This window comes from Mastacembelus armatus, chromosome 12, assembly GCF_900324485.2.
Source record: "Mastacembelus armatus chromosome 12, fMasArm1.2, whole genome shotgun sequence".
NCBI lineage: Eukaryota > Metazoa > Chordata > Actinopteri > Synbranchiformes > Mastacembelidae > Mastacembelus > Mastacembelus armatus.
The window spans coordinates 10,087,119-10,112,448 of record NC_046644.1 but is presented as its reverse complement, the minus strand read 5'-3'; the positions used below and the strand labels follow the sequence as shown (position 1 = coordinate 10,112,448).

General features: G+C 41.2%; 1 protein-coding gene across 1 annotated transcript; it reads left to right on the top strand.

Annotated features, from left to right (window-relative positions):
* The first annotated feature begins 1,017 nt into the window (after positions 1-1,017).
* On the top strand, positions 1,018-24,515 carry rimbp2a (RIMS binding protein 2a). The gene is made up of 22 exons (XM_026297728.1): positions 1,018-1,107; positions 2,592-2,714; positions 5,287-5,391; positions 6,458-6,508; positions 8,277-8,481; positions 9,416-9,579; positions 9,737-9,816; positions 10,034-10,143; positions 11,830-12,648; positions 12,927-12,950; positions 14,039-14,190; positions 14,921-15,697; positions 15,986-16,141; positions 16,402-16,548; positions 17,758-17,860; positions 18,190-18,318; positions 20,082-20,251; positions 20,544-20,712; positions 20,808-20,908; positions 21,253-21,324; positions 21,618-21,782; positions 24,288-24,515. The coding sequence occupies exons 3-22, from the start codon at positions 5,290-5,292 to the stop codon at positions 24,513-24,515; spliced, it is 3,924 nt and encodes a 1,307-aa protein (XP_026153513.1). The 5' UTR covers positions 1,018-1,107; positions 2,592-2,714; positions 5,287-5,289.
* The last annotated feature ends 815 nt before the right edge of the window (positions 24,516-25,330 follow it).

Genomic DNA, 25,330 nt, shown 5'->3' with positions numbered 1-25,330 from the left:
TCCCATCAGATTGTGTTCCAGTCACTCAGATCCCTTTTCATTTTATGTAATTGGTGGAACTATTTTGAAATAATGATACATGTTGAATCAAAAGCAAACCACCATCTTATCCTGCTGGAAAATAAAACCTGTGATCATCTAGCAGAATGCTCTTTGTTTAAAGACAAAGCTGAATAGAGAAAAGGCTATTATAAATAATTTCATCCACATATTACAGTCAAGATGCTAAGAGTGACAGCCAACAGTATGAGTTTAGCGCATCAGCATAAAGTGGTATTATGTGCCAGGATATGACCAGTCAAAGTGAAATCACTCTTGAATGCTCAGAGCTGTGATAGGAGGGAGTGCATTGCCCTAGATTGAGTCTGGCGCAATTATGTAATGCTTGAGTACCTGCAGCACCAGTGGCATGACAACTTCTGAATGTGAATCTGAGAAGAGAGCAGACAGGGACTGCACACCTTTTTTCATTCTTTTTACATGGTATGCATCTTAATCTCATCCTGAGCTCCCTGTGTTCTCGTTTGCTTATTAAGCATCCCCTAGTTCCATCCTTCTCTCAGCTTGTTTTGTCTTGTTTCTATTTCTTCCTCAAACCTCTTCTCACTTCCTGTTGCTCTTCACCACTTTCTTTCCTTTAACCCTCCCTCCTCTCCTGATGTCTTTCTTTGCTGTGCCCCCCCCCGCTCCCCCACTTTTTCACCTCTCCCACCCTCTTCCTAATGCCGCATACCAAATGGAGGGTGACAGTATGCAGCTGTGTGTTTTGTCCTCCAGACAGCATCTTAGAGAAAAGCTTAGTCTCTCACACACACATGCATACAGACGAAGGGAGGGATCTGCTCTAACCTGAGTCTTTCATTTGTTACTTACATAATAGTTTTAAGATTGAGTTACGCTGCCTGGATTGCATACATGTTGCAGTCAGGCATCAAAAAAGTGTGCAGTGAGAAGGATAATTTATCATAATGTAGCAACACACTCAACTCCCCTGTGTTTCTCTCTTTTTTTCCTCAGAGAGCAAAGCTCCATGCTGCTTTGCAAGAGAAAAATCATCTGAGCCTTGAGCTGATCAACCACCAGTTGAAGGCATCCCAGTATGAGCAGGTAAGCCATCCACACACCCACATGTACGAGGGCATACGCACGATGATGATCACTGTTCCACTAGTCAGTGATCAATAAACAGATCTATTTTATTTTATCTTTATTAGTGATATAGGGGCTACATAACACATATACCTTATGAATAGATGTTATATGTTGCTTCTTCATATTCTTCATACTGACTCTGCATGCACAGGATAGATGCCTGGTAGATAGAGTTTAAATGTGTTTCTGTTCATTAAAGAAGTATTAAACGCACACCTAACGTTCTATCTCTTCCTTTCCCTATAACCTTGTCAGCCTTTTTCTCACACATGCATATATAAACACACAGACCCAGACGGAGAGACAGCGGCTGTCTGTGATGGTAGGCGATTAGCTACTCTGGCGCTAATAGTGATTTTCACAGAAGGGACACATTTGACAAGTGTCCAGGGAGTCGGCTCGGATCTTTTGCTCCACCGGGCCGCACAAAAAGATGCCATCTGTGTGCCGACAAGGTGGGCGCAGAGATGAAAAGAAAGTGGGGCAAAAGTGTCTGCACTCCTGCCAGATATTCATTATGAATGAGTGTGACTGTCTTGTAAGGGCAGCTGTGACAAAGAAACAGGCAAAACATATTGGACAGTATGAAGGAGAAAATGAGGGAATGAAAGAGGGCAAAAGATCATAGCAATATGTAAGAGACTGAGTGAAAGGAAGAGATGAGAAACAAGACGGTGCTGATATAATTAGTGGACGTAATCAGAATATAAATTGCATTTGCTCTGGAGAATCTTCACCAGAAAGAAAATTAATCCAACAATATTTTTCAGATAGATCTTCAAAAGGAAATATTAAGTCTAATAAATGGAATATTTATTGGAGAGTAGTGGTATTAGTATTAGTCCAAATGGGATACAGTTCATATAATGCTGGTGTTTCTAATTCCGGCTCTTCTCACATTTTCCTCTGAATGAACTGATTTCCTTTGCAACAGTCTAATTTTATGGACTTTGCTTAAGTGAGCTTATCTATTGTGCGCTCATCTGTTTTGCTAATTAATGAGATGATGAATGCACGGCCAAGGGGACATTTCTGCCCAGTCCTACGAGGTCACCTTCAGAGGAACCAGCTTAGCTCCAGGCCTCTGACTGATGAAGATAGGGGGACGCAGAATGCTCGAGTCAGCAAGCTCGGCCTCATCAAGGCAAAATGAAAATGTGCTGATTAATTTCTCTTCAGACTGTGAACTCCCAGTCAACCCTTGAGCCAAAAAGACAACCTCTTGCTGCAAGAACAAACCTTATAAAAATTGCATGCTTGTTTTCCTCGGAATAATGGACACACATAGAAACTTCAAATAAAACAGAGGAGATTTAAGCGTTTTCTTTTTGTTTGTGTTTCTGCTGACTTTTTCTATCCACGCTGTTATCAGTCCTGTTAACCTCCTCTTGCTGTTTCTCCATCCCTCCCTCATGTCTGCACTCTTTTTATCCATGTAGGTGCGATCTGACTATGACCAGCTGAGACAGACCTTCGCTGTAGTCAGTCAGGAGAGAGACGTGGCCCAGCAGCAGAGGAGCCAACTCCAAGGCAAAGTGGAGAACCTGGAACAGGTTCTAAAGGTAAGACACCTCTGTATTTTCATCTCCTGAATTACAAAGAAATGTCACTTAGATCCTTCATTTAATACTGAGGGAAATACTGAATCCTGGAGCGAACTTAATAGTAGGTTTCATTTTAATTTTAAAGTTTGATTGTCTTTTTATTTTGTGACCAATCACACAGTATCCTTTAATAGCTTCTGTAGGTTTTTGCCTGTAATGATCATTCTCTAAATGACAGCTTTGCTCCTGAAAAATCTTTCCTTTACTGCTGGAGAGTTTTTCTTTTCTGGCAAAGACTGGAAGAAAAAAAAAAAAAGACCACATGGCCAACTCCAGATAACTTAATAATGTCAGAAAGCAATTTGGAGTGTTGACAGAGAACTCAGAAATCCTGCCAGTAAGTGCTTCAGTGCTGAGTTTCACCCAATAATATACTTGAAGAAACTAAACTTTATTTACTTCTTCATGAAGGAATGAAAGGATTTGACATTTTTTAAGGAACCCATTTCCCCTTCTACACCTAGTTTCCACAGAAGTGAGATGTAATTATCTGCAGCTATGGACTAGATTATGGATTATCTGAGGAACTGATACTATACAGACGTCTGAGCAAGTCTCTAAGGTAAACTAAGCAGTACTGCTCATACTCCTGAGTGTACAAAGCTAAAAATACTTTATTTTACTGGCCCCTCACCACCAAATCGGTTTGTCCACCTTACTGACATACTATTCATCTCACTATCTTTCCGACGCAATTCCCACCCTCTTTCTGTTCAGACATTTCTTATTCACTTCTGTTTGGCTTTTTTTTCACACCAAATTTTCTTGTTTTGGAAAAATTCCCATCTCCCATGGGTTTGTTTTCTAAGAAAACTTTAAAAGGAAAGTGATGCAGCGCATGAGGTGAAGTGTCATTGGTTTCATGGAGAAGCTCTTTTTTCAAAGGGTTCTCCTCTGCCAATAGTGATCAGACTCAGTCTCACTGCACTGTGAGGCACTCTCATTACAAATCCTTGCCTCCCTGCATCTCCTATTGATTGTCTGTTTGTCAGGATATTTGAGTGAGAAATGTACGCATCTGAGAAAAACTGACTTGCTACCTAATACAGCCAAGAAAGGTTTGTCACTTTCACATTGTGTATTGATTATGAAGACAAAGAGACTATTTAGAGAAAATTACACAGGGCGAGGTGGGTGGAGAAAGCAGAGATGGAGGCAGCACAACATGAAAAAAAGAAAAAGACAGACCTGATTTTATTTTGATGATCTCGGTTTTAAAGTTATATAACCTCGCAACAAAAAGGCTTATTATAATATATCTTTCCACTGTGGCCTTCCAATCATATCAGAAGTTGTAGAGGGAAATACACAAGATGAACATTGTGGCATAGTGGAAACTGAAGCAATGAATAAGATGTTTAAAGTCCAGCTGCTCTGGTGGGGTTTTACAGAATTTTTTGCTGAAAATGTAGTTGACTTCCTCAAGCCTCTTCCCTGAATATCCAAGGGTTAAAAAAAACAGTTTTCACTAAGGCTCCAGTGACAGCTTTTCAACCAACCCAGTCCTCTGCAGCTTAAAGCTTCTCCGTGATTATGCAAAGCAGTGGCTGCCTGCTCAGGACACCTCAAAGCCACTCCTAAAAGTAAAGAGGCTTTACTGTTTTTTTCAAGGGAGAGTGAACAGGGAGGGAAAATGATGAATGTCAGAGCTTTCTAAGCTCTCTTTTCTTTTTAAGCCCTCAGAACCATCATATGGCCTTAACTCTGTTTCTATAAGGCTTTGAGATTCTGTGCATAGATATTGTCTAGTCATGACTCAGCTAATTTGGGAAAGTGTAAATTTTGTCACAGTGTGGGTTACCATGTGTGTGAGTCAGTTCACAGTATATATTAGCTTAGATGTGATGTGGGTTATGTAAAAAGCACATACTGTATAACAGTGAGCTCAGCTGAGATTGCAAAAGACTCCAGGAAGTCACAGCTCCCACCAAGAAATAGTCAAGCACATAACATCCTGAAAATCCACAACTTGACTAGCTGCAGGCAGTAGTCTTAGTAATGGCCTTGTTCTTCTCATTCAACATTTAGAACAAAAGGTAATAAGAACATTTCATACTGTCAAACTGTTCCTTTAAAGTTAGTGCGTGGTTTTATTTGCAAGACATCTTTGAATACTTAATACTTTAAATTTGGTTTTCTATTTTGGATTTTAAAGCTGCTGCAACCAAGCTATAGCTTTATCCAGATTTTGACAATCATGTAACACAACCTATGCATTTTATCATGTCACAATTCAGAACTACCTAAAGCTAATTTCCATTCAGGTGGGCTTGGTTCAATTTCTTCAAAGGCACCTTGCCAGGGTTGTAGCCAGCCCACTGCAGAGCACATCCTTCTTTCAGTGCCAGGGAAAGCAACATTTTGATAATTGTTCAGACTTTCAAGGTCTAGCTGTATTGTACCCATCACGATCGATAAAGAGATACCGTGGTCGCATAAATCATTTTGGATACTGTCGTCTCTAAATAAAATTTCTCCCCACTTACGCTAAGAATTTCTCCCCTCCTACTTCATCTGTTTAACTCCCCAGCATATGCACGAGGCTGTAGAGCTGAAGCAGCAGCTGCAGATAGAGCATGAGCAAGCCTTGGTGGCCCTTCACACCAAGCAGAAGGAGATCAATCAACTGCAAAAGGTATGGCCATATAGATAAAGGGCAAAATAGAATATTGGCCACTGATTTACTTTTCATTGTGATCACAATGTTAGAAAAATGTGTATAAAAATTACACCATGGTTTTCTGAAATGAGCACTTACTTCCTGTGCTCATTATTCATGTGCCAGTAGCCAGTTTGTGCTAAATCACTGTAGTGAAGTCAGTGCATCACAGTTACTGTATAAGAAAATATAAAGAATACAGACCTGTCAAAAAGAAGCAGATGTTAGTAGATTGCATTAAGTATGCAGTTTAAGCTGCAATGTTTTTCATACTGCTTGATACTATCTATTGAGGACATTATCTGCCTTCATTTTTTCAAGGTCTGTCCTAGTCTTGGTAAAAATAGGAGTGTTTATACTGTTCCTGTATAATGCCTTAAATAAACTTAAGCATGTCAATGGTCATCATTCAGACATGTTTTTGTTTATTAGTCAGTTACTGTATATCGCTCCGACCTTGTTATCTGTTGTGGATTCGTTCACTGTTACTCCTTCCTTCCTAAAAACTATAAAAAGATTAAAGCTTTTCAAAAAAGGGCCATTCAAAATCCTGTTATTCTCAAGACTGATATGTAAATACATGTATTCTGAAACACCTACTGGATTAGACCACTCAGGCTTTGATATGATCAGAAAAGAGCTGAAATCTAAGGGCTGTCTGTACCCACTGTGCCTGTTGTCCTGTGTTTGCATTGATGTTTGTTAAAAATAAATACTAGCAGAAAAAGCAGCCACAAATATATCAAAGCAGAACCTTTGAAATTTGTACAATTACACTAAGAGTTTTTAAAAAAAAAAATGTTTTATTTAATCTAGCAGCCACTACTTGGACACTAACATACTCCAAGATAAGTCAGTTAGTGTTCATCACAGTTTTGCCATCAGGACTAAGCATCTCTTTAAGTACCAGTGTTGTGATTAGCAGAGAGACTCTGGTGGGGTATTGGGTTGACAGTGTGTCAGCTGTGTGCTGTCTGTTCTACATCATGGACTGTGATCACAGTGTCAGCTGTCACTACGTGTTTCTGTGTGTTGTCCACAGGCTCAGGTTCAGGCTGACCAAGAGCATGAGAAAGCAGTACACCTGTTAAAGGTACAGTAACGCAACAAACACAGACCTTTATCCATTTTCCCCTCAGTGTTACCTTTGTTATGTAGATAAAATGAAGCAAAAAACCCCAAATGTGTAGAAAACATATTTATTACAAAACTGAAATCTCTTATTTACAAGTGTCCAGGTGTTTTGGTGTGACACTCTTAACTGTGATCAGGTGCTTCCTGTTTGCTTTAATTGTTCTGGAGATGTGTGTAGAACTTCACTGGAGTCCACCTGTGACAAATTGAACAGATTGGACATAGTTTTGAAAGGCACCCACGTGTGTCTAAGTCCCACAGTTTAAGCTGGGTGTTAGGACACATGAGATCCAAGGAACTCTCTGTAGACCTTCACAGTGAAATCATGGCAAAGCTATAAAACCATTTCTAAAGTGCTGAATGTTCCCTGGAGCACAGTGGCCTCAATAATTATGAAATAGAACACCTGTGTGGATCGACAGTGAGTGTGTACAAGCTTTATTGTTCCATGGGATGAGTCAATCTATGCCTTGGATTCAATGGGCACTTGATAGGAACAATGCCAGAAACGTGAACTGCTTACTCGGGTTATTTTCTGCGTCTAGAGCCTCTTTTAATGCAAATTCCAGAAGATACTGTTTCTTCTTTTTTTTCAGGGATTTTTTTTTTTTACTTGTTATATTGTATCCAACCTTACCTCCAACTTTTCTAGCACAGTTGCATCCCTTTTATGATCAAGTTATTGATCTGTTTCATCGCTGTCTTTAAGATGCTCATCACTGGCTCATCTGCTTGAAATTATTTTCTCATTTCACTCTAAATCCTTTTGTCACAACAATAGGATGCAGATGCCTTTGAGTGTAATTCAAGTGAGGCTGTTATTATCCATCTGAAGCATTTAACATGATTTTACTGAGCAAGCAATCTGGCTGAGTTTGGCTCAGACAAACATCAAGACTTTGGTCAGGAAATTAAAACGCCACTCTCAAGCTGTTAGTTCTCTTCTTACAAATATATTGAAGATGTTTATATTCTTTTACAGGCCTGTTTCTGCACAGTAATGGGCTCTGTTTTTTGTGGAGTCTGTGAAACACTATCTTTTATGGTTGCTAAGTTAACCATATTGTATAAATTTGTTTTTCTGTTTAGTTTTGCTTTGCTTTTTTGTTTCTGCACTTTTTGTTTTGCGTTGCTTGGGCATTTACTTTCCTTGTCTGTATAACATTTTTAGCAAATCAGTAAAGCTTTCAATGCCAGGGCATTTTGTGCATACTGAAATTCCATTTGTACACTGAATGAGGCTGAATAAGGCATTGCTACAGTTCTTTCTCTATATTATACCCAGTGTACATCGTCCTCAGCTTCTGATATGACACTGAAGTCTTTAATGTACAGTATATACATTAAGTTTTATAATCCTCTTAACGCTTTGCAGTGCTTTATCAGAGTTTAGTGGTGTTATGTATTAGCAGCAGTGGAGATGACTCTACACTTCCATATGCTGTTCATTACACCACAGTTAATTCAATGAAAAATTCTGCTATGAGCTTAAAAATGGTTTGTTACAGTAGGCAGCTGTATCTATTTCGTTCTCTGTTCGATCTGCACCGACATAAAATATTGGCTATTCCCCAGAGGACTTGTCTATAATTTGTACTGTGCACTCTGTGCTTTGAGTGTGTTTCACCTCATATTTTGCTTTTTACCACCTACTCTGTCCCCCCCCCCCCCATTCCCTTGTCTCTGCTATTACCACTTCCTTCTGCTGTCTACGTTGTGTATGAAAGATCAAGGTTTGTGACCTGGAGCAGAAATGCAGGTCACAGAGTGAACACTTCCACCAGCTGTCCAAAGAGCTGCTGAATTTCCATTTGCAGTCCGATACTGTGGACATCCTTAAAATTAATCCCACCTCCTCATCCCAGATCCCCCTCTCACCAGACAGGAAAGGCCCACAAGTCATCATTGGATTTGCAACCCAAACAGAGACAGGTGGGTCAGTAAAAATTTCAGGTTTGTGCAATTTAAAAAATGTGTTTTGCATATTACGTGATTAAATAATGACCAGGAGTATAATTAATTATGGCTAATAGTGTGATTTTATATCTTTATTCTTGGTGCTTTAATAGAGAAAATATTACGAATTCTACAGAGTTAAATTGTCCAATACTGGTGCACAACCCCCTGTCTAAAAAAAAAAAAAAAAAAAAAAAAAAAAAAGGCATGCGCTCTAGACAATAGATAAAAGCATCCAGCAAATTGCATGTGATCACAATGAAATGAGTCAGAATGATCTAATCTAGAGATAGCTCACATAACAGCTGGATCAGCTCACTCATGACCGAAGATGGACACCATTAATGGTGATACTTTCTTCACGATCAATATCTGCCCAAACTGATCACAGGTCTGATGTGACATGAATGTGATTTGACACATTAGTGTTCTAAGGACAAGTAGTGCAATGTGCAGAGTCAGCAGATACAGCCATATCAGAAATGTAGATTTATACAGTCTGGCACAGAGCACAGGTCTTTGAAATGCTGAAAACCTCACTTGAAACAGAAGGGGGACTCGCTTTTGTGCTAATGCATAACTACTCACATAGCACAAGAACCCAGTGATGCAGTGGATCCATGCTGTTGACTTACTTTAATTTCCTCAAGGAATTAAGCTGTTCTCATTGTTAGACTGCAGGTTTCTGTTTAGTATTTCCTGTGTTTTTGAAATGTGTTTTTTTCCCCATAAGGGCTGCAGTTATTTAAGGACAAATGCATTGCAGGTGTTGAGGTAAAATAGCCTTTGTAAAGAAGATTGTTTGCTGTACACTCGATTCAGCAGGAGATCAATAACTGTGAAATGAGAGAAAGGGTGCAGAAGGAATGACAATTGCTCTTTATTTGCTATGGAAATCAATGTCTCCCAGGTGATGAGAGCAGGGCAAACACGCCGCCACTGATCTCCCAGTTCTTGACCTGCACACCGCAGACTGGAGACGGAAAACGACCAGCAGGAGAACTGCTGTCTGTCAAACCCAGCACCGTGACAACGGACCACTCCAGCAGCCTTCGACGGCTGACCCCATCAGAGGTAGGTCTGAGTGACACCCAGACAGGCTGACTTGCCTAGTCATATCTTTAGACTCAATTGCTTGTGTGTTGCTATATTCTACCTTGCTCATTCTTGATTATATTTATGGATTGTAAGTGTGAATAATGCTTGTTTCTGGGTTTTTGTCAATGTTTAGATGGAGGATGAGGCCATCCCATCACCCAGGTCCAAGTCTCGCTACACAGGCCAGGTCCGCCTTTGCACTGCCCGCTACAGGTGATGAAACCAGCCTCAGGAATCTGTTGAACTCATCATCTTTGAGTTATATTTAGATTATTGTAGCTAATGCTTGTCGGGTATTGTTAATGTTGGGTAAGTAAAATTCCAGGATTAATCACAGTCCACATGGTGGGAGAAATTTGGACTAACATATTTAAAAAAGAAAAAACACTCCTGCCTTGAAAACTAAAAAGTGTATTGTTTTTCTCTTCAGTTATAACCCTTATGATGGACCAAATGAGCATCCTGAAGCTGAACTCCCCCTTGTGGCTGGAAAGTATCTATATGTGTATGGAAACATGGATGATGATGGCTTCTATGAAGGTGAGAAATAAAGCAAGACAACATAAGTGCTGTGTTTGAAATTGTCCTTGAGGTGAAGATGACATTGAATATAATATCAGCATTACTGTAAGTGGCAAGTTGGCCTTAAGCAGCTGTATAAAATACACCAGATTATAGTACAGCAGGACTTGTCCTCAGCTGCTTTCATGCTCTGGGATTTTGAGTCCCTGTCTGTTGCTGTGGTGGAAAATGTCTGACAATCACAACAAGCATGTGCATCATCACTGTGCATTAATTATGTCACAGAGAGACAAAATGCCAAGACGTGTGTGTCAGCACACATTTATCCACCAGTGAATTTACTGTATTTACAATATCATGTTTGGCCTCTAAATCCTTTTAAGATCACCATGTTCTAGGTGATATATGTATGTCCACGACAGCTTGTGTAGCCTTCCTTGTCACTCTACACAATACCTTGTTGACTTTATATTGTATGTATGAGACATGCCACCATGACATAACCTACACATAATATAAAAGGACTGTTATGCTGAGGCAATCATGTTTGTGAACACGCTACAAAGGTGGCTCCTACAAGGTTGCATGACTGTTGCATTTATCATCTTTACCTCCTATGGCAAATGGTTCCTAACTTTTCACTGATCACTGTGTCAGTGTCCATAATTGATTACGTACTTCTTAGTGAGCCTTCTTAAACTAGTTGATTACATAGACATAAATTAAAAAAAACTTCTGCATAGTTTTTTTTTTTTGTTTTTTTTTTTAATAACTGGTGGTTGGAGTGATTTTCTTGTATAATCTCTTAAGAATTATGAAGTCTTCTCCATCAGGGCCAATCCTAATCCCCCTAGGTATTGTAGCAATCCTGCTGTAGTACTCAGCTGCAGTGATTCATTAGCTGTGGGCGGTGAGATTGCATGGTATCGTGGAGGAGCCTTGTATTTACCACGCAGGAGGGAGACTCAGGCCTCAGACCAAGCTGTTGTCAAGATGGGTCCTTGGTCCCTTTTAGTTTGATGACTAATCCAGCGGGGCTCAGCTTAATCATCAGCATACACAAACAACGAACACACTCACTCACACACACATATATACAGACACTCACAGATGGTCTTAAAGTCTCCCACGCCTGTGAGTCAAGGACAAGATGACATGGAGTATCTTTGAACACAAACTTCTTCCCTTTGGAAGGGTGCAAGTCTGAGTATTTTTTTTTTGTGTGTGTGTGGTGACTGCAGCTTCCACATGCTCAGGGGGTGTTCCTGGATATAATCTAAAGCAGTGAACTAAAGTTGAAATGTTGAAAAGAAGTTTTTTCAGTTCTGTTTCCTTAAGAGCATATTAAAGATAGTCACAGAGCCTGTGGGAAATGTTATATATCGAAGGGAATAGTACATAGTGTACCTTTACAAATCTCCCACCTCTCGCTCTCTGACTCATTCCCAACTTGCAAAGAAAATAGCTCTCACTCCTGATTATGTGTATCCATGTTACTGCTTTCCACTTGTCTTTGTCTTGTAAAGAGCCATTAGTGAAAGCTAATTTTAACATTTGCAGGAGGCATCACAGAGGGACTGTTTCACTTTCTGGTAGAGACACTTGTTCAGAGTAGTATTTTCCAGTGACTGGCATTAGGTTTTTTGTTCATCCTCATAAAGAATGAGGCACATTGAGTGATTTTCTACTTGTTTTGTGTCACAGGGGAGCTGCTGGATGGTCAGCGAGGACTTGTCCCTTCCAACTTTGTGGAGTTTGTCCAGGACAAAGAAAAACCAGCAATTCAATCTGGGGATGAAGGGGAAGACCTGGGCCCCCTTGACCATATGCCCATGGCCTTGATAGCAGTGGATGGAGGTGTCTCACAAGATGGCCTCCTGGGCTCAGCTAATGCCTTGGTTCCCTGTAGCAATGGGACAGGGGGGCCCCTGGACCCTGAGGACCTGGCTGAAGATGTTGTGCCTTATCCTCGAAAGATCACCTTGATCAAGCAGTTGGCACGGAGCGTTATTGTGGCCTGGGAGCCTCCACTAGTGCCTTTGGGCTGGGGGAACATCTCTGGCTACAACGTGTTAATAGATGGTGAACTTCGTGCCAGTATACAGTACGGTGGTCGGACCAAGTGTTTGCTGGAAAAGCTGGACCTGGATGGTTGCGTTCATCGTGTGTCTGTACAGTGTGTCACTGACCGGGGCTTGTCAGACGAGCTGCGCTGCACCTTGCTGGTGGGAGCCAACGTTGTGGTGGCACCATGCGGCCTGCGTGTCGATGACATCCAGCGTGACACTGCCGAGCTCTCCTGGTTGCCTAGCAACAGTAACTATGGTCACACCGTGTTCTTGGATGGGGTCGAACATGCAGTGGTAAAACCAGGGAGGTATAGACTGCGCTTCCTCAACCTGAAGCCCCTGACGGTGTACAAAGTGACAGTGGTAGCACAGCCGCACCAGGTGCCATGGCAACTGCCACTGGAGCAGAGAGAGAGGAAGGAAGCTGGTGTGGAATTCTGCACTCAAGCTGCAGGTCAGCAAGGTTCACTTCCATACACAGAGATACAGGGTCAACCATGCATGTAAAAAACCAGACCATTGACAATGTTTCTTTAATACTTGCTTTTAATATGTTTTAAGTGATAATGTAATCTGTGCGTAGGCCCGATGGAGATTCCAGACTGCTACTACTCTGTTTAACATAATGTCAATATATAACATAATGCTACATCAGTTAAGTTATTGTACTGTACTATAGAACAGTACCACAGGTCCTTACTATGCTATTGTTGTGTATTGTATTTTGTCTAGGTCCAACACCATATTGCAGAACAGGTCAGAATAAAACATCAGTCCTGGACTGGTTTTCTGAGATATCTTACACTAAATATACACTAAATGATGTTTCCACTGAAACCACTGGAGCGAGTTATATGTGTGCTATGATACATTTGGAAGAGGCCTATAATCACCAAACTGAATGACTGTGACATTGTTCAAAATTAACAATTAGGGATGTGGGCAAAATGGCATTAAGAATGATTTTTTTTTTTTTTTTGTCGGCAACATTGATTCATCTATCTTGTTAAATGTAAACACACTTTTTTTTAGAAACATTCAAGTGCAGTTTTGCCCAGTTTGTACTCTACATAGACCACATCACCAATTAAAAATAGCCAAGAATCACAAGATATGATCAGTTATTATTCTCATGAGTCACTTCCTCAGCCTATAGCTTGGCCTGCAATCAAGCAGTGTCCCTTCACCAAAATGACCATTTTGTGTCAGCACGCATTTGCATTTGCTTCTGCCTAAATGCAGTTGTGCATGTTTTATCAAGCGATGCAGGAGAGTGGAAAAGAAAAAATGGGCTGTAGTTTGTCACTCTGAATTGTATCCTGCATGCTGACACAAAAATATCTCTCTCGGGACGCTCATATTACTATGTTAATTTTTATTCTCAAAGAAAAAGTAGTGGGAAAGCAATATTAGACTGCTCGACCAGAAAATGCAGGCTGAAAATATTTTGCAAAATACTAATGAAAAGAATTTACTTTCACTACCCAATTTCATTATCTTTGATTAGTGTTGCGCTATAATAACTTATCATATACTTTTATGATCACAGCATACACATGCCTTGTGAATGTCACATTGAGTATTTGCATGGATTGTGGAGCTCTACAAGATATAAACATGACGGTAATGTAATTCCTTGACAAATTTAGATATGTGAGACAGCTTGTAAGTGAACCCAGTTTCCTTCCCCACCTCACCCCCTCTTGTATGTAGGCATTTCTTTGCATGGTTGTGTGTGTACCCATATGTGCATTTGATAACTGCTTCCCACCATTTTTGTTTGTGTGTTTTTGATATTTTAACTCAATTGTTTCAATTTTTATGTCTGTTCTCTCACTTTTTAGGCCCTCCCTTGCCCCCCCTCGATGTGCAGGTAGTCTGTGGGCAGGCTCCAGGGGTCCTACAGGTCCACTGGAAGCCCCCGATCCTCTCTCCCACAGGCACATCTAATGGGGCAAATGTCATTGGTTATGCAGTCTGCACTAAAGGACAAAGGGTAAGTTAGTAAGTGCTGGTATTACTACCATGGGCTGTGTCCATAATTTTAGCTCAAGCTAAAGATGGCGAACAGTGGTGAGGTGCTCATCGGGGTTAGAGGCGTCACTCATGACAAAATAAGTCACGTTATACATAAAACCAGTCTGTGGAGAATTCACAAGCATATGAGATCTTTATTACACATGCAGCACACACAGTATGTAAAACACTGGAAATTGCTTAATCATGTTTAATCTAATTGAAACTTTAGAACATACATTACAGATGGGATGCTAGTAACCTCTTCCATTATAGTGGCATGTCACTAGTGTCCTCAGTAGTGCACTTAGCAGTGCCACCTACTTGTTATTCAGTATCAGTGCAAGTCTCTCAATATGGGACCTTCAAATGTCTTAGAAAGGTCTCTCACTCCCTCTGGTGCCTGCCAAAGTAAATCAACACACTGTACTGTAGGTAAAACACACTGGGCAGCAAGCTACTTCTACACAGCTCTCTGTGGGTTGAAAGTTAAGACATCTTTGCCCAGCTGTAGTATGAGACATTGTATCAGGTATTTTGGCAAATATGAAACCTCAGTAGTGAGGCTGAAACACTGCTGGATAGGAATAAGAGGTTATAATTCTGATCAGGAAGGTCTTGATTATGATACTGGCCTTGTTTGTTATTGATAAATCATTATGCAGCTTCTGTTAATATTAATACACTATATCGTCTCTGCTTAAATCCAGATAGCTGAGGTCTTGTACCCAATGGCAGACTATGTTGCCATTGAGCTGACAAGGATTCAGTGCCTGGAGGCCAGGGAAGTCATCGTCAGGACGCTGTCAGTACAGGGTGAATCCCAGGACTCCCAAGTCGCCGTCATTCCAAACAACCTGCTTGTGCCTCTACCTCCACTTCCTCTGCCACCGCCAATGCACCCCCATGTAGGCCCCCCTCCACACCCTCATCCTCAACCCCATCTCCAATCTCCTCATCTTCCCCATGCCACACCCCAGCTTCCTGTTCCACCCCAGGCACATGGACAACCACTCCCACCCCATCCTCCACACCCTCAACCCCATCCCAGGCTTCCCCATCCAGGTGGACACCCTCAACCTCAGCTTCGGCCCCCACATCCTCAGGCCCAGCCTTTACATCTTCAGCCTCACCCACCTCACCAAGGTCCCAGGCCCCAGCACCAACTGCCTCTGCTACCCCACCCCCAGTCCCACCCCATACCTCAGAGACCAGTAAGTGCCAGAGACCTGGATGCCAAAGAGCACGCAGCCCACCATGGGGGAGCTATTCAACCTGGCCACCCTGGCTGGGACCCTACACGCTCTCCCTCTTCCCAGCCTGTACCCATGCAAGGGCACACTCTTGAGGCCCCTCCTCCTGCCAATCCTCGTTCCCCATCCCCCCAGAGGATTCTTCCACAGCCCAGAGGCACGCTTATCCCAGACACCATGGCCAAAGCTATTGCCCGAGAAGCAGCACAGCGGGTGGCAGCAGAAAGTGGCAAGGTGTGGCAAATTGTTACGCCATTTAGATCACTTATACTTAACTAAAATATATTATACAAAAAGATACAATGATCTGCTGCATTTAATTGAATTTAAAAGAGAGGGACAGTAAATTAAAGGTATGTAACAATCTACTGTACAAGGGAATATCTAGTTGTCAATGAAATGAGTATTACGCCTTAAAGACAGAGTAAATTGTGTTGTCAAACCAGTATTGCAAAAAAATCATAAATATTGCATAAATTAACTAGAGTACATTCACTGTTACTCACTTTCCTAATTTTTCAGGGGGAGAGGAGACAGGGCAGGTATGGAGAACAGGGTCATTCATTCCACCAGCATCATTCTGATGAGGAAGAGGAAGACGAGGAAGGGTTTGCACGTGGCCGTCGGAGAGGACCCTCAGTAGATGAGTTCCTCAGAGGTTCTGAGCTGGGCAGGCTGGTAAGAACAACATGAGTGATTATTTTTTTATTTTTATTTTTTCCTTCATTTGAATTTCAATAGAAACCCTCCTATATGTGTGTTTGGATGTGTGTGTGCATGCATTTCTGGATGGTTGTATGCATGTCTGTGTTTGTTTCTGTGTCTGTTCATGTGTGTGTGTTTGCCTATCCATGTGTGCTTGGTGTGTACATGTACGTATGTATGTACGTGGACCTAAACAATTGCGTCTGTGTGTTTGTGTGTGTGACTACCAAAAGCCTCACTATAGTCACAATGAAGAATATCACAGCGAAAGCAGCCGGGGCTCTGACCTGTCTGACATCATGGAAGAGGATGAGGAGGATCTGTACTCTGAGATGCAGCTGGAAGAGGGACGTCGACGCAACTCGCACAACGCACCCAAGGTGCAGTTCTTTGCACTTATTCTAAGCCCAAGAGTTATAACAGCCCAAATTTATTTTTTAGTGAACTGCACAGGCACAGATACTTCAACTGAGTCTGCTGCCTTGTCTGGCACTTAATATGTGTCGTTAGTGTGTGTGCTGAGTTTAATTAAGTCTTACACAAAAAGAGAAATGGAAATAAGACAATAATGGGTGGATAAATAGGCAGAAATAGTGGGTTTGACTTTTTCATGACCACAGAGAAGGAAGGAGACTTGTTCAAGCCTTTCTGCACCATGGAAAGAAACAAAGACTGGGTTTTAAGGTGCTCCCAGACAGCAAGCGATTGCCACCACCACCGCTATAATTTTCAGTGTAAACACGGCAGCAAGGAAAGGGGAGGACAGCTGCCGCTCTTGCAAAGGCACATGGTTATTTACTGCTTCTTCTGGAGTTGATGATGGCACAGCTTCTTCAACTTTGCCGCCGTGGTTCATTTTGTGGCCATGGTAACCAAAGCTACACCGAGGGAGACAATTCAGAAGTTTATTTTGCCGATAGCTGTATTTGAGTCTCCTGAACTAAACACCTCGTCATCAGTGAAGAGAAACAATAATGAAGCAGCATCTTCAAAGTCTGGCTATCCAGTCTGGGCCACTGATAATGATTAACAAAGCTTGCTGCTGCTATTTTAAGGCTCAACCCTCTCTATTTAGGTATGTGATGAGATTATACAAGCTGGATAGTAGCCCCTGGTATATGGTGTGGCAGGACCCACTTGGTATCTGAAAGCACCTTTTAATGTTGTAGCACCATGGAGAGAGACACTGAGGCAGAGTGTGTAATGTGTTCATCACCTTGGAGAGAGACACTGGGAGTTGAGCTGTTTAGTGCTATGGCTGCAGACAGCACAAGCTTATCAATGTTTCTTTTTTGTAGTTGCAAATTTGAACTGATCAGTATGTTATTAGCATCTGCTTAATTTAGGAATGTTAAAAATTTCCTGTGGGCTCGTGTGTATTTGAATGTGTGTCTGCGTCTGTGTGTCGGTGTGCCTGCCTGTGAGTGCTGCATGATATTGTTTACATACAGTTTGTACAAGTATGTTGATGTGAGTTTTTTTTGTTTTTGTTTTTTTTTCACATGCTGTTTGCAGGTATGTCCATGTGTCTGTGGGCAACTCATGAATGTTTATTTGTGAATGTTTTTCTGTGTTTATGTGCATTTCAGTCCAACACTCCTGCTGGAGACCGTCATGACCGGGATACTGGGAGAAGAATCCATCACGGCGGTTCCCAGCCTCAGAGACGACCTCTAATGGTCCCTTCCATTGGTCAGTACAGGCAGGTGGCATGAAAGGAGTGTTTGGCGCTCTGTTAAAGCCTCCATGAGCTTCTGTGTGTCTCCAGGTCACCTCTGTGTCTATCAATCATGCCCATGCACTTCACTATTAGTGCAAGTATAAGTTAGAGCTCGAAGATGATATTATAATGCTACAAGTAGACAGTTCACAGCGAGTGCAATAGTATTCCCCATAGTTGCTCTCCTGTCTGTATTTGATATTAGCTTGTAAGCTTTAGGTGGCAACACAAACCTTTTGGGGAGGGGAAGGTTGTGCTTTGCATTGTAACCCCATCGCCCTCTGACTGGTGTTTCCTGTAGAGGTAACCTCTGAGAATAACAGTGAGGGAAACCTCTCCCCCATCACCGAGGATGTTTACTATGGCAAAGTATCTCGGCACAGGATGTGGTCATCCCGCAGGGACATGGTCGGCACCAGGTTTCCCCATGGTATGTGCCTGCAGTCCTGTTTCTACCACCACAGCATGGCCTCAAAAATGCCACAAGCAAATGGCAAGCAGTAGCTGTGGACACTTGCAAGTGGCTGTTTCTCTGTCTGAAATAATAAGTTATTATTATGCTTACAGTTGAACAGCATGACTGCACTGCACTGAAATGGCGGACCCACTGGCAAGCCATATCTGGGGTCCAGGATGAACCTTTCCACAGTTGCAGATGATAAATGATTGTTTGACTGCTCAGAGAATGCCTCACTCACTGCACTGAATCCCAGATGCCTGCTAAATCCCTTCCCTATGTGGTATAACAACACTTAGAATGGAGAAAAATTCATGCATGAAATTTAGAGGAGAGAGTGGGAGATGTTAAAGAATGACTACAGTGTGATTGCTTTTCTTTTTTATAGAAGTTGAATTTTCTTTGGGAATTTGAGTTTGAGATATCTGATGTTGGAAATGCAGTTTTCTCTTATTTCTGTCCTACCACACACAAAATGCTATCACGACCCTTCTTTGGTTCACCTGGCACTGACACATTTCATATCATTCTGTTCTCTAACTCAAAAGTTAAAAGCTGGTGCATTTTACAAACACTGCAAACTAAAATCACATCCAGTATATTACAGGAATCACAAACTACTTCTGCTTTAGACCTGACACCGCGGGGTTTAACAATGTGTGGAAGGTTAAAAGATGTTTTACATATTAGAATTTCACCAAATGTTTTGATATATAAGTAAAAATGACAAAATCCCCTCTCATAACATTAGGGGAAAAATATTCTGACATAACCAAAGGTGCAGCCACTATCAATGTATTCTTCTGTAGATCCAGTGAAGACCAACCACTAGTAGTGGTAATAGATGGTGTGTAGGAAATCTAGTATGAGCAGAAGCTGGAATCAGTAGGAGAAATAGCCACCTATATGAGAATATATAGTCCCAGTTGAAACCCAGGCATTTTGAGCAACTGTCTTGTCTTTCTCAGTGAGTCTGTACCTAACTACTTGTAATTCATTTTATTTTCATCTCATACTGAGATGAAAATAAAATTAGTTCGGGCATTATAGTATAACATTATAAAAGGTGTGGCCAATGAAGATACATTTTTTTAAATTGTCATCGGAGCAAGCAATAGACATATGGACTTGTCTTTAGGTGCATTTTTTGCTAAAGCTTTGCGTAGCATGCATGTCAGTGTTGCGTCTTGTTGACATGTCCCTGAATCACTTCTGTGTATTGCACCATGGTTCGTTTTGCTCTTCATTTGCCTCTCACTGCATATGCAATAACACAATACCTTGAGATGTAATGGGGAACAATGTACAAATACAGGTTGTGTGTGGCTGTATGTGCGTTTATGGGTGCATGTGTCTGCTACAGTAAGTGGTTCCAATAACTGACTTATCACTGGGACAGGCACAAACATGGCTTAAAAAAAAAAAAAATCGAATCTTTCATGCAGTACTGCATGATCAAATCAAGACTTAAGACACAAATATCATCCCATTGATTTCCTTTGATGGAAGCATGGCTGAGATAAATTATAAAAGTAGTTTTAGTGAGTTTTGTCATGAATTATTGTTCATACAGGTGGTCCAGCCCTGGAATCTGGTCCTTTTCTGACCAAACACCACAACTGCAAATATTAAGAGTCTGCTGGAGAGAGTGTTGTTGGCTACTCTGTGTAGTGATACAGGATGGTGCTGTTTGTTTTATTTATTTAGATTTTTGTTTATCTTTCATGTTATTTAAGATGGATACAGAGATCGGGATCGTCGTTCCCCAACATACTATGATGAGTCGGAGCCTGAGGAATCCTTCAGGATCTTTGTGGCTCTCTTTGACTATGATCCTCTGTCCATGTCTCCTAACCCAGATGCAGCTGATGAGGAGCTGCCCTTTAAAGAGGGACAGATCATAAGGGTGAGAGTTCAAAATTACGATACTTGCTACATACTTACACTCCAAACTGCTAGAAATGTTTTTTTCTTCATCTTTTCTTTTTAGTGAAAACTTCATTGCAGCTGACAGTGTGTGTCAGTGCTGCATCAGCCATAAAAACACACAAAACAGATCCAATTGTGCACACAGATTTTTTTTTTTTTTGGTAATTGAGCTTTAAAAGAGGCTTGGGAAGCATTATTCCTTAGAAAATAAAATTGCATGGCTGTTTTGTGAACTCTAAAGACTGTTCTTTTACTCTCTTATCTATCAGGTGTATGGTGACAAAGACACAGATGGGTTTTACAGAGGAGAAGCGAGGGGCAGGATGGGGCTGATCCCCTGTAACATGGTGTCAGAGATAAAAGCAGAGGATGAAGAGACCATGGACCAGCTCATCAAACAGGGCTTCCTCCCCCTCAGCACCCCTGTGGACAGAATAGGTACAACACAAGCACACTCAGTGAGTTAAAACATGATGAATGAAAACACAAGATGAAATGCATCCTGCTAAAATGGCATCCATCATTATTTCCAGAGCAGAACAGAAGAGGCCTCCGTCGAGATCAGGCCTCAAGGAGGATGGTGGCTCTGTATGACTATGATCCCAGAGAGAGCTCCCCTAATGTTGATGTCGAGGTATTGCTACTGCTGTGGACAAACAAATCATACCAACTTCAAGATACTTAAATCTGTATATGTGCTGTATATACTGTTGATTTTTGGAAAGGTTCTCAAACTAACATCTCCATAAAATAATTATCTTCAAGAAAAGAAAATGACAGTAAAAAACAGCAATGTAGGTAGGAAAATAGTAAGTCCTACAGTAAATTAGAGAAATGTAATCATTTAGCAACGTTTCCATTTTTTGTGCTTGGTGTAAATTGAACACACTGATTAAGATTAACACACTGAGGAAGATATAAGGGATTTTACCTCACATTTCCTTGTATCTTCCTTTCTGTGTCTCTGCCTTCTGATAGGCTGAGCTGACTTTCTGCGCTGGTGACATCATCGCTGTGTTTGGCGATATCGATGAAGACGGGTTCTACTATGTGAGTGCTGCTTGTTTCATGTTTGCGTCATATTTACCACACAGACCTGAGAGTAGCATCAGTCTTATCTAACTCTCAACAAGAAAGTAAGCACATTTCCCAAAATGTGGAAGTGAAGATTTAATGTGGCTCTTTTGTTCTGTGGATAAATTAAATGGAAAGTGACAAAATTCAACCCTGAAGAGAATCAGAAAACTTACAGCCTGAAACATGTATCCTGTATATGGGATGTTGTATACTTACTGTATTTACAGCAACAAACCATGTTCAGTCACTTGTGTCTCCAACCACAGGGTGAGATCAACGGCCACCGTGGTCTGGTTCCCTCGAACTTCCTGGAAGAAGTGCCTGATGACGTGGAGGTGTATCTGACCGATACTCCATCCCACTACCCCCAGGAAGAGCCTGCCAGCCGGCCCCCCGCCAACTCTGCTGCTGCCGTCTCAGAGGGCAAACGGGTACACCGTCATCGCCGTTCTCAGCGCTAGGCCCTGTGTTCATCCATCCTCCGTCCTCTCTCTTGATTTCCGTCTCTCGCTTCCTCCACTTGCCGTCTGTGTGCTGTTCATTGTGTGTGTTTGTCCATGTGGTGACAGTGGTGACTCTATACAAACTAACAACCCTCCCCACATCACGCTCCCTTTGGAAAAGGGAGCAAAAATCCAGTTTAACACCTTTCTGAGTCTCAGAGAAAGGAAGAAGCAAAGCCTGACATGGACAGAGAGAGGACAGACTGTGGCAGCTCTGCAGGTGATTTTTGCATGTAGCACTGGTTAAGGAGTACTTGAAAAAGGCTCAGCTCATTCCTGACACAAGATAATTTGGTACCTGTTTGCACTCGCACACAAAATCAAATTGTGGTTCTTGTGTATAATAATAAAAAGTGCTTTAACAAAACAGTTACTAACCAATGACACAAAAAGAACTTATTTGAGAAGAACTCTTTGAAGATAAGAAAGAGAAAAGCATGCCTTTTTCAAGCTTGATACATTTTATAATAACTTTCTTGGCTCAACTGCTGTGTTTCCTCAAGAGGCTTTGTTTCTTTATGTGTACTGCACACACATCAAATCTATTTTTCAGTCCTGTTCACAGCAGATATGCCGTGTTTGCTCCGAGCTCGAGAGACCAAACTAACTGCAGCACAGAGACATCCACACTGTATTGTTACAATGGAACAATAAAAGAAAAAAAAAATTGGATATTAAAAACATTCTTTTTTGCGCTCTGTGTTCATGTGTGTTGGCCTGTTGTTGATGTTTGTTGTTGTTTTTTCAGTTTTCATAGTGGTGTGGGTTTTACCGACAGTGACAATGCTGCCACATCTGATTTCTTTTTTGTTTTTCCTCACCCGCTTGGCAAAACAAAACAAACAGAAGAAGATTGTTCATTTCACACCATAAATGGCTCTGTCTGCCTTGTACAGTAAGTCGGCAACTTGAGATACCAAACTTGTAGTGCTAATGCGCACAGCTTGTGGTCACAGCAAAAAAAGAAAAAAAAAAGAAAAAATGAGATTTGACATAATGAAAATACTTGTCTTTCTGACTTTGTTTTATGGTGACAGATCAGATCAGGAAAGTCTGGTTTCCCATGGTTTTAATGTTAGCAAGATGTTCAGTACTATATGTACATATACATATATGTGTATGTATGTATAGATATATGTTTCCATTTAAATTTTGTAATAATTGCATGACAGTATTAAACAGCATCTGTTACTGAGCTTGTCTGACCAGAGTCAGAGTAATCCAAACTTCAGACCTGATGGTGTCATTTTAAAGTGCACTAACTGTGCATCCAGCTGCTGCATTAGATGAGAAGCCTGGTATCCATAGTTGTGTCCCTGGTTGTTGTACTGTATATGATTGTACTGTATGTTCCCTCATGGCCTTACTGATGGTGGACTGTCCAGCTCTGTGATGTGCTGATGTCGTGCTGAATATTTGGTGGCTTCTTCCTCAGTGTTTCTTCTACATATGTGGTGTATGTGAGCGATAGAGCGAGAGAGAGAGAGAGACAACATACCATATATCTACTCAGTTCGATACAGATTAACTGGCAGAAAAATAGCTTTGGGCAATTTAGTATATTATGTAGAAATATTTTAGGGTAGTATTTTTTAGGATAATTATGTTTTAATTTTAAATTTGCTGTGGAATTTTTTAAGCAAACACTGTCTCCTGTGGATTTTTATACCTAAAAACAGTTGCAACTTTCCTCATTCATTTGCCTTGCCATTCATTTGGCTTTAATTTAGAGTTAAATGTTGCAGTGTCAGGAACCAGATGAATATCCTGTCTAAGACCACTCCACGGCTTAGGGCCTACCACAGAAAAGGCTCAGTCCCGCCCTGTGAATGTGATGCGTTATGACCTCCAGAAAATCATAAGCAGAGAATCTGCTACTGGACCACCTGTAAGATAAAAGATCAGCTAGATAAGTAGGAGCAAGGACATGCAAGGCCTTAAGTAATTGATCCTAAATTGAACAGGAAGCCAGTGCAAAGAATGCAAAATAGGGGTTATATGATCCCATTTGGAAGAACAGGTCATAAAATGTGCCACAGCATTCTTAATATACTAAAAATCTTGAAAGAGAGGACTTATTTGTTCCAACATAAGAGGGCTTGTAGTGATTGAGCTTAGAACTAATAAAGGCATTACCTTTTTAAAATCTACACAGCATTAAAATGAGTCGGCCCAGAGTAGCAGCCTCAGTTGGATAAAACAAGCTCTCACTATCAAATTAAATGCTTCATATTTTTGATTGGCCCATTATATAATCCTGCACCAATTGTAATTGAAATCTAAGTAAACGAGCTCAGGGTGAGGTTTTACCACACTGACACTTAAAGCAGATATTCTCCAATATGTTCCAGACAGCCTGTGATATGAAAGTGTGGCTTCTTTTGTAATACGCTGCCCCATGCTTCCACACCTCCCCATCGCCTCTCTCCTCAGATTACCACTGAAACCACCAACACGGCCGACAATGACTCCATACCCGTCCGAGCTCCTTCCCCGATTGTTCGTCCCCTCCTGCCCGGCACCATGCGGCCCCTCAGCCCTGCCAGGGGTCCTCACATGCCGCTGGATCCCCGGGATGCACAAGACCTGGCAAACAAGAAGAAGAAAGGACTACTTTCCAAGGGGAAGAAACTGCTGAAGAGACTCTCTCCTGTGAAATAAAAACCAACAAAAAAAAAGCATACATGTACACATGTGCACATGCTGGGCTCTGTATATTGCATCCATACAATCAACTCTGATCCAATAACACATGACAGAGAGGATGTGAGCTTTGTCTCCTGGACTATGTGAGCCCATTAGAATATAACCAGTGATACAATTATTCATGTTTGGTGATGCATACAAATACACCTAAATTATGTACAGTGCAGTGCCAAAATCAAGAGAGGTCACCTGCAGACACAAAAATATATTACTGTGATGTATTTTAAATCAAGGAATGACTAAAAAACAAAAAAAACTAGGATTTTCATGACATGTATTTATCTTTTTTCTTTATGACTTGTCTAAGAAACTTTACGTTTATTTCAAGCAGGGTAGCTGTACAAAGAAAATATCTTACATAAAAACTTACACTTTTCTGGAGTATTGATGTCACTATGATGAAACAGACGCCATACTCCTCTATAAACATCTCAAATAGACTACACTGTTATTGAGGCATTCTGTGAAGTAATGCTGGCTGCTAACACAAAGGCTTTAATTGGTGCAATATCATAGAGAGGTGGTAGCATATGTGGAAAGAAAAGAAACATTTCCACTTGTATCTGTGACTTAGCAGAGAGGGGCTTTCTGTAATGAGAGGATTTAAAAAAAAAAAACACAGAGAATTAGCAGATTGGCAACAGGGCATTAACGTCAGAAACACCAGGCAAGCTTAGCTGTCTCAGTGGCCTTTATGAAAACAATACGAGAGTTACATTCCTCTTCTTCGTTTGATAACAATGCTGATTTACGCCAGGTTTCTGCTTTAT

Excerpts from the sequence above, each read along its gene's own strand:
- rimbp2a (XM_026297728.1), top strand. The coding sequence starts at position 5,290 with ATGCACGAGGCTGTAGAGCTGAAGCAGCAGCTGCAGATAGAGCATGAG. Across the intron at positions 9,817-10,033 it reads CTTTGCACTGCCCGCTACAG|TTATAACCCTTATGATGGAC; the intron begins GTGATGAAACCA and ends TTTTCTCTTCAG. Across the intron at positions 16,549-17,757 it reads ACTCGCACAACGCACCCAAG|TCCAACACTCCTGCTGGAGA; the intron begins GTGCAGTTCTTT and ends TGTGCATTTCAG.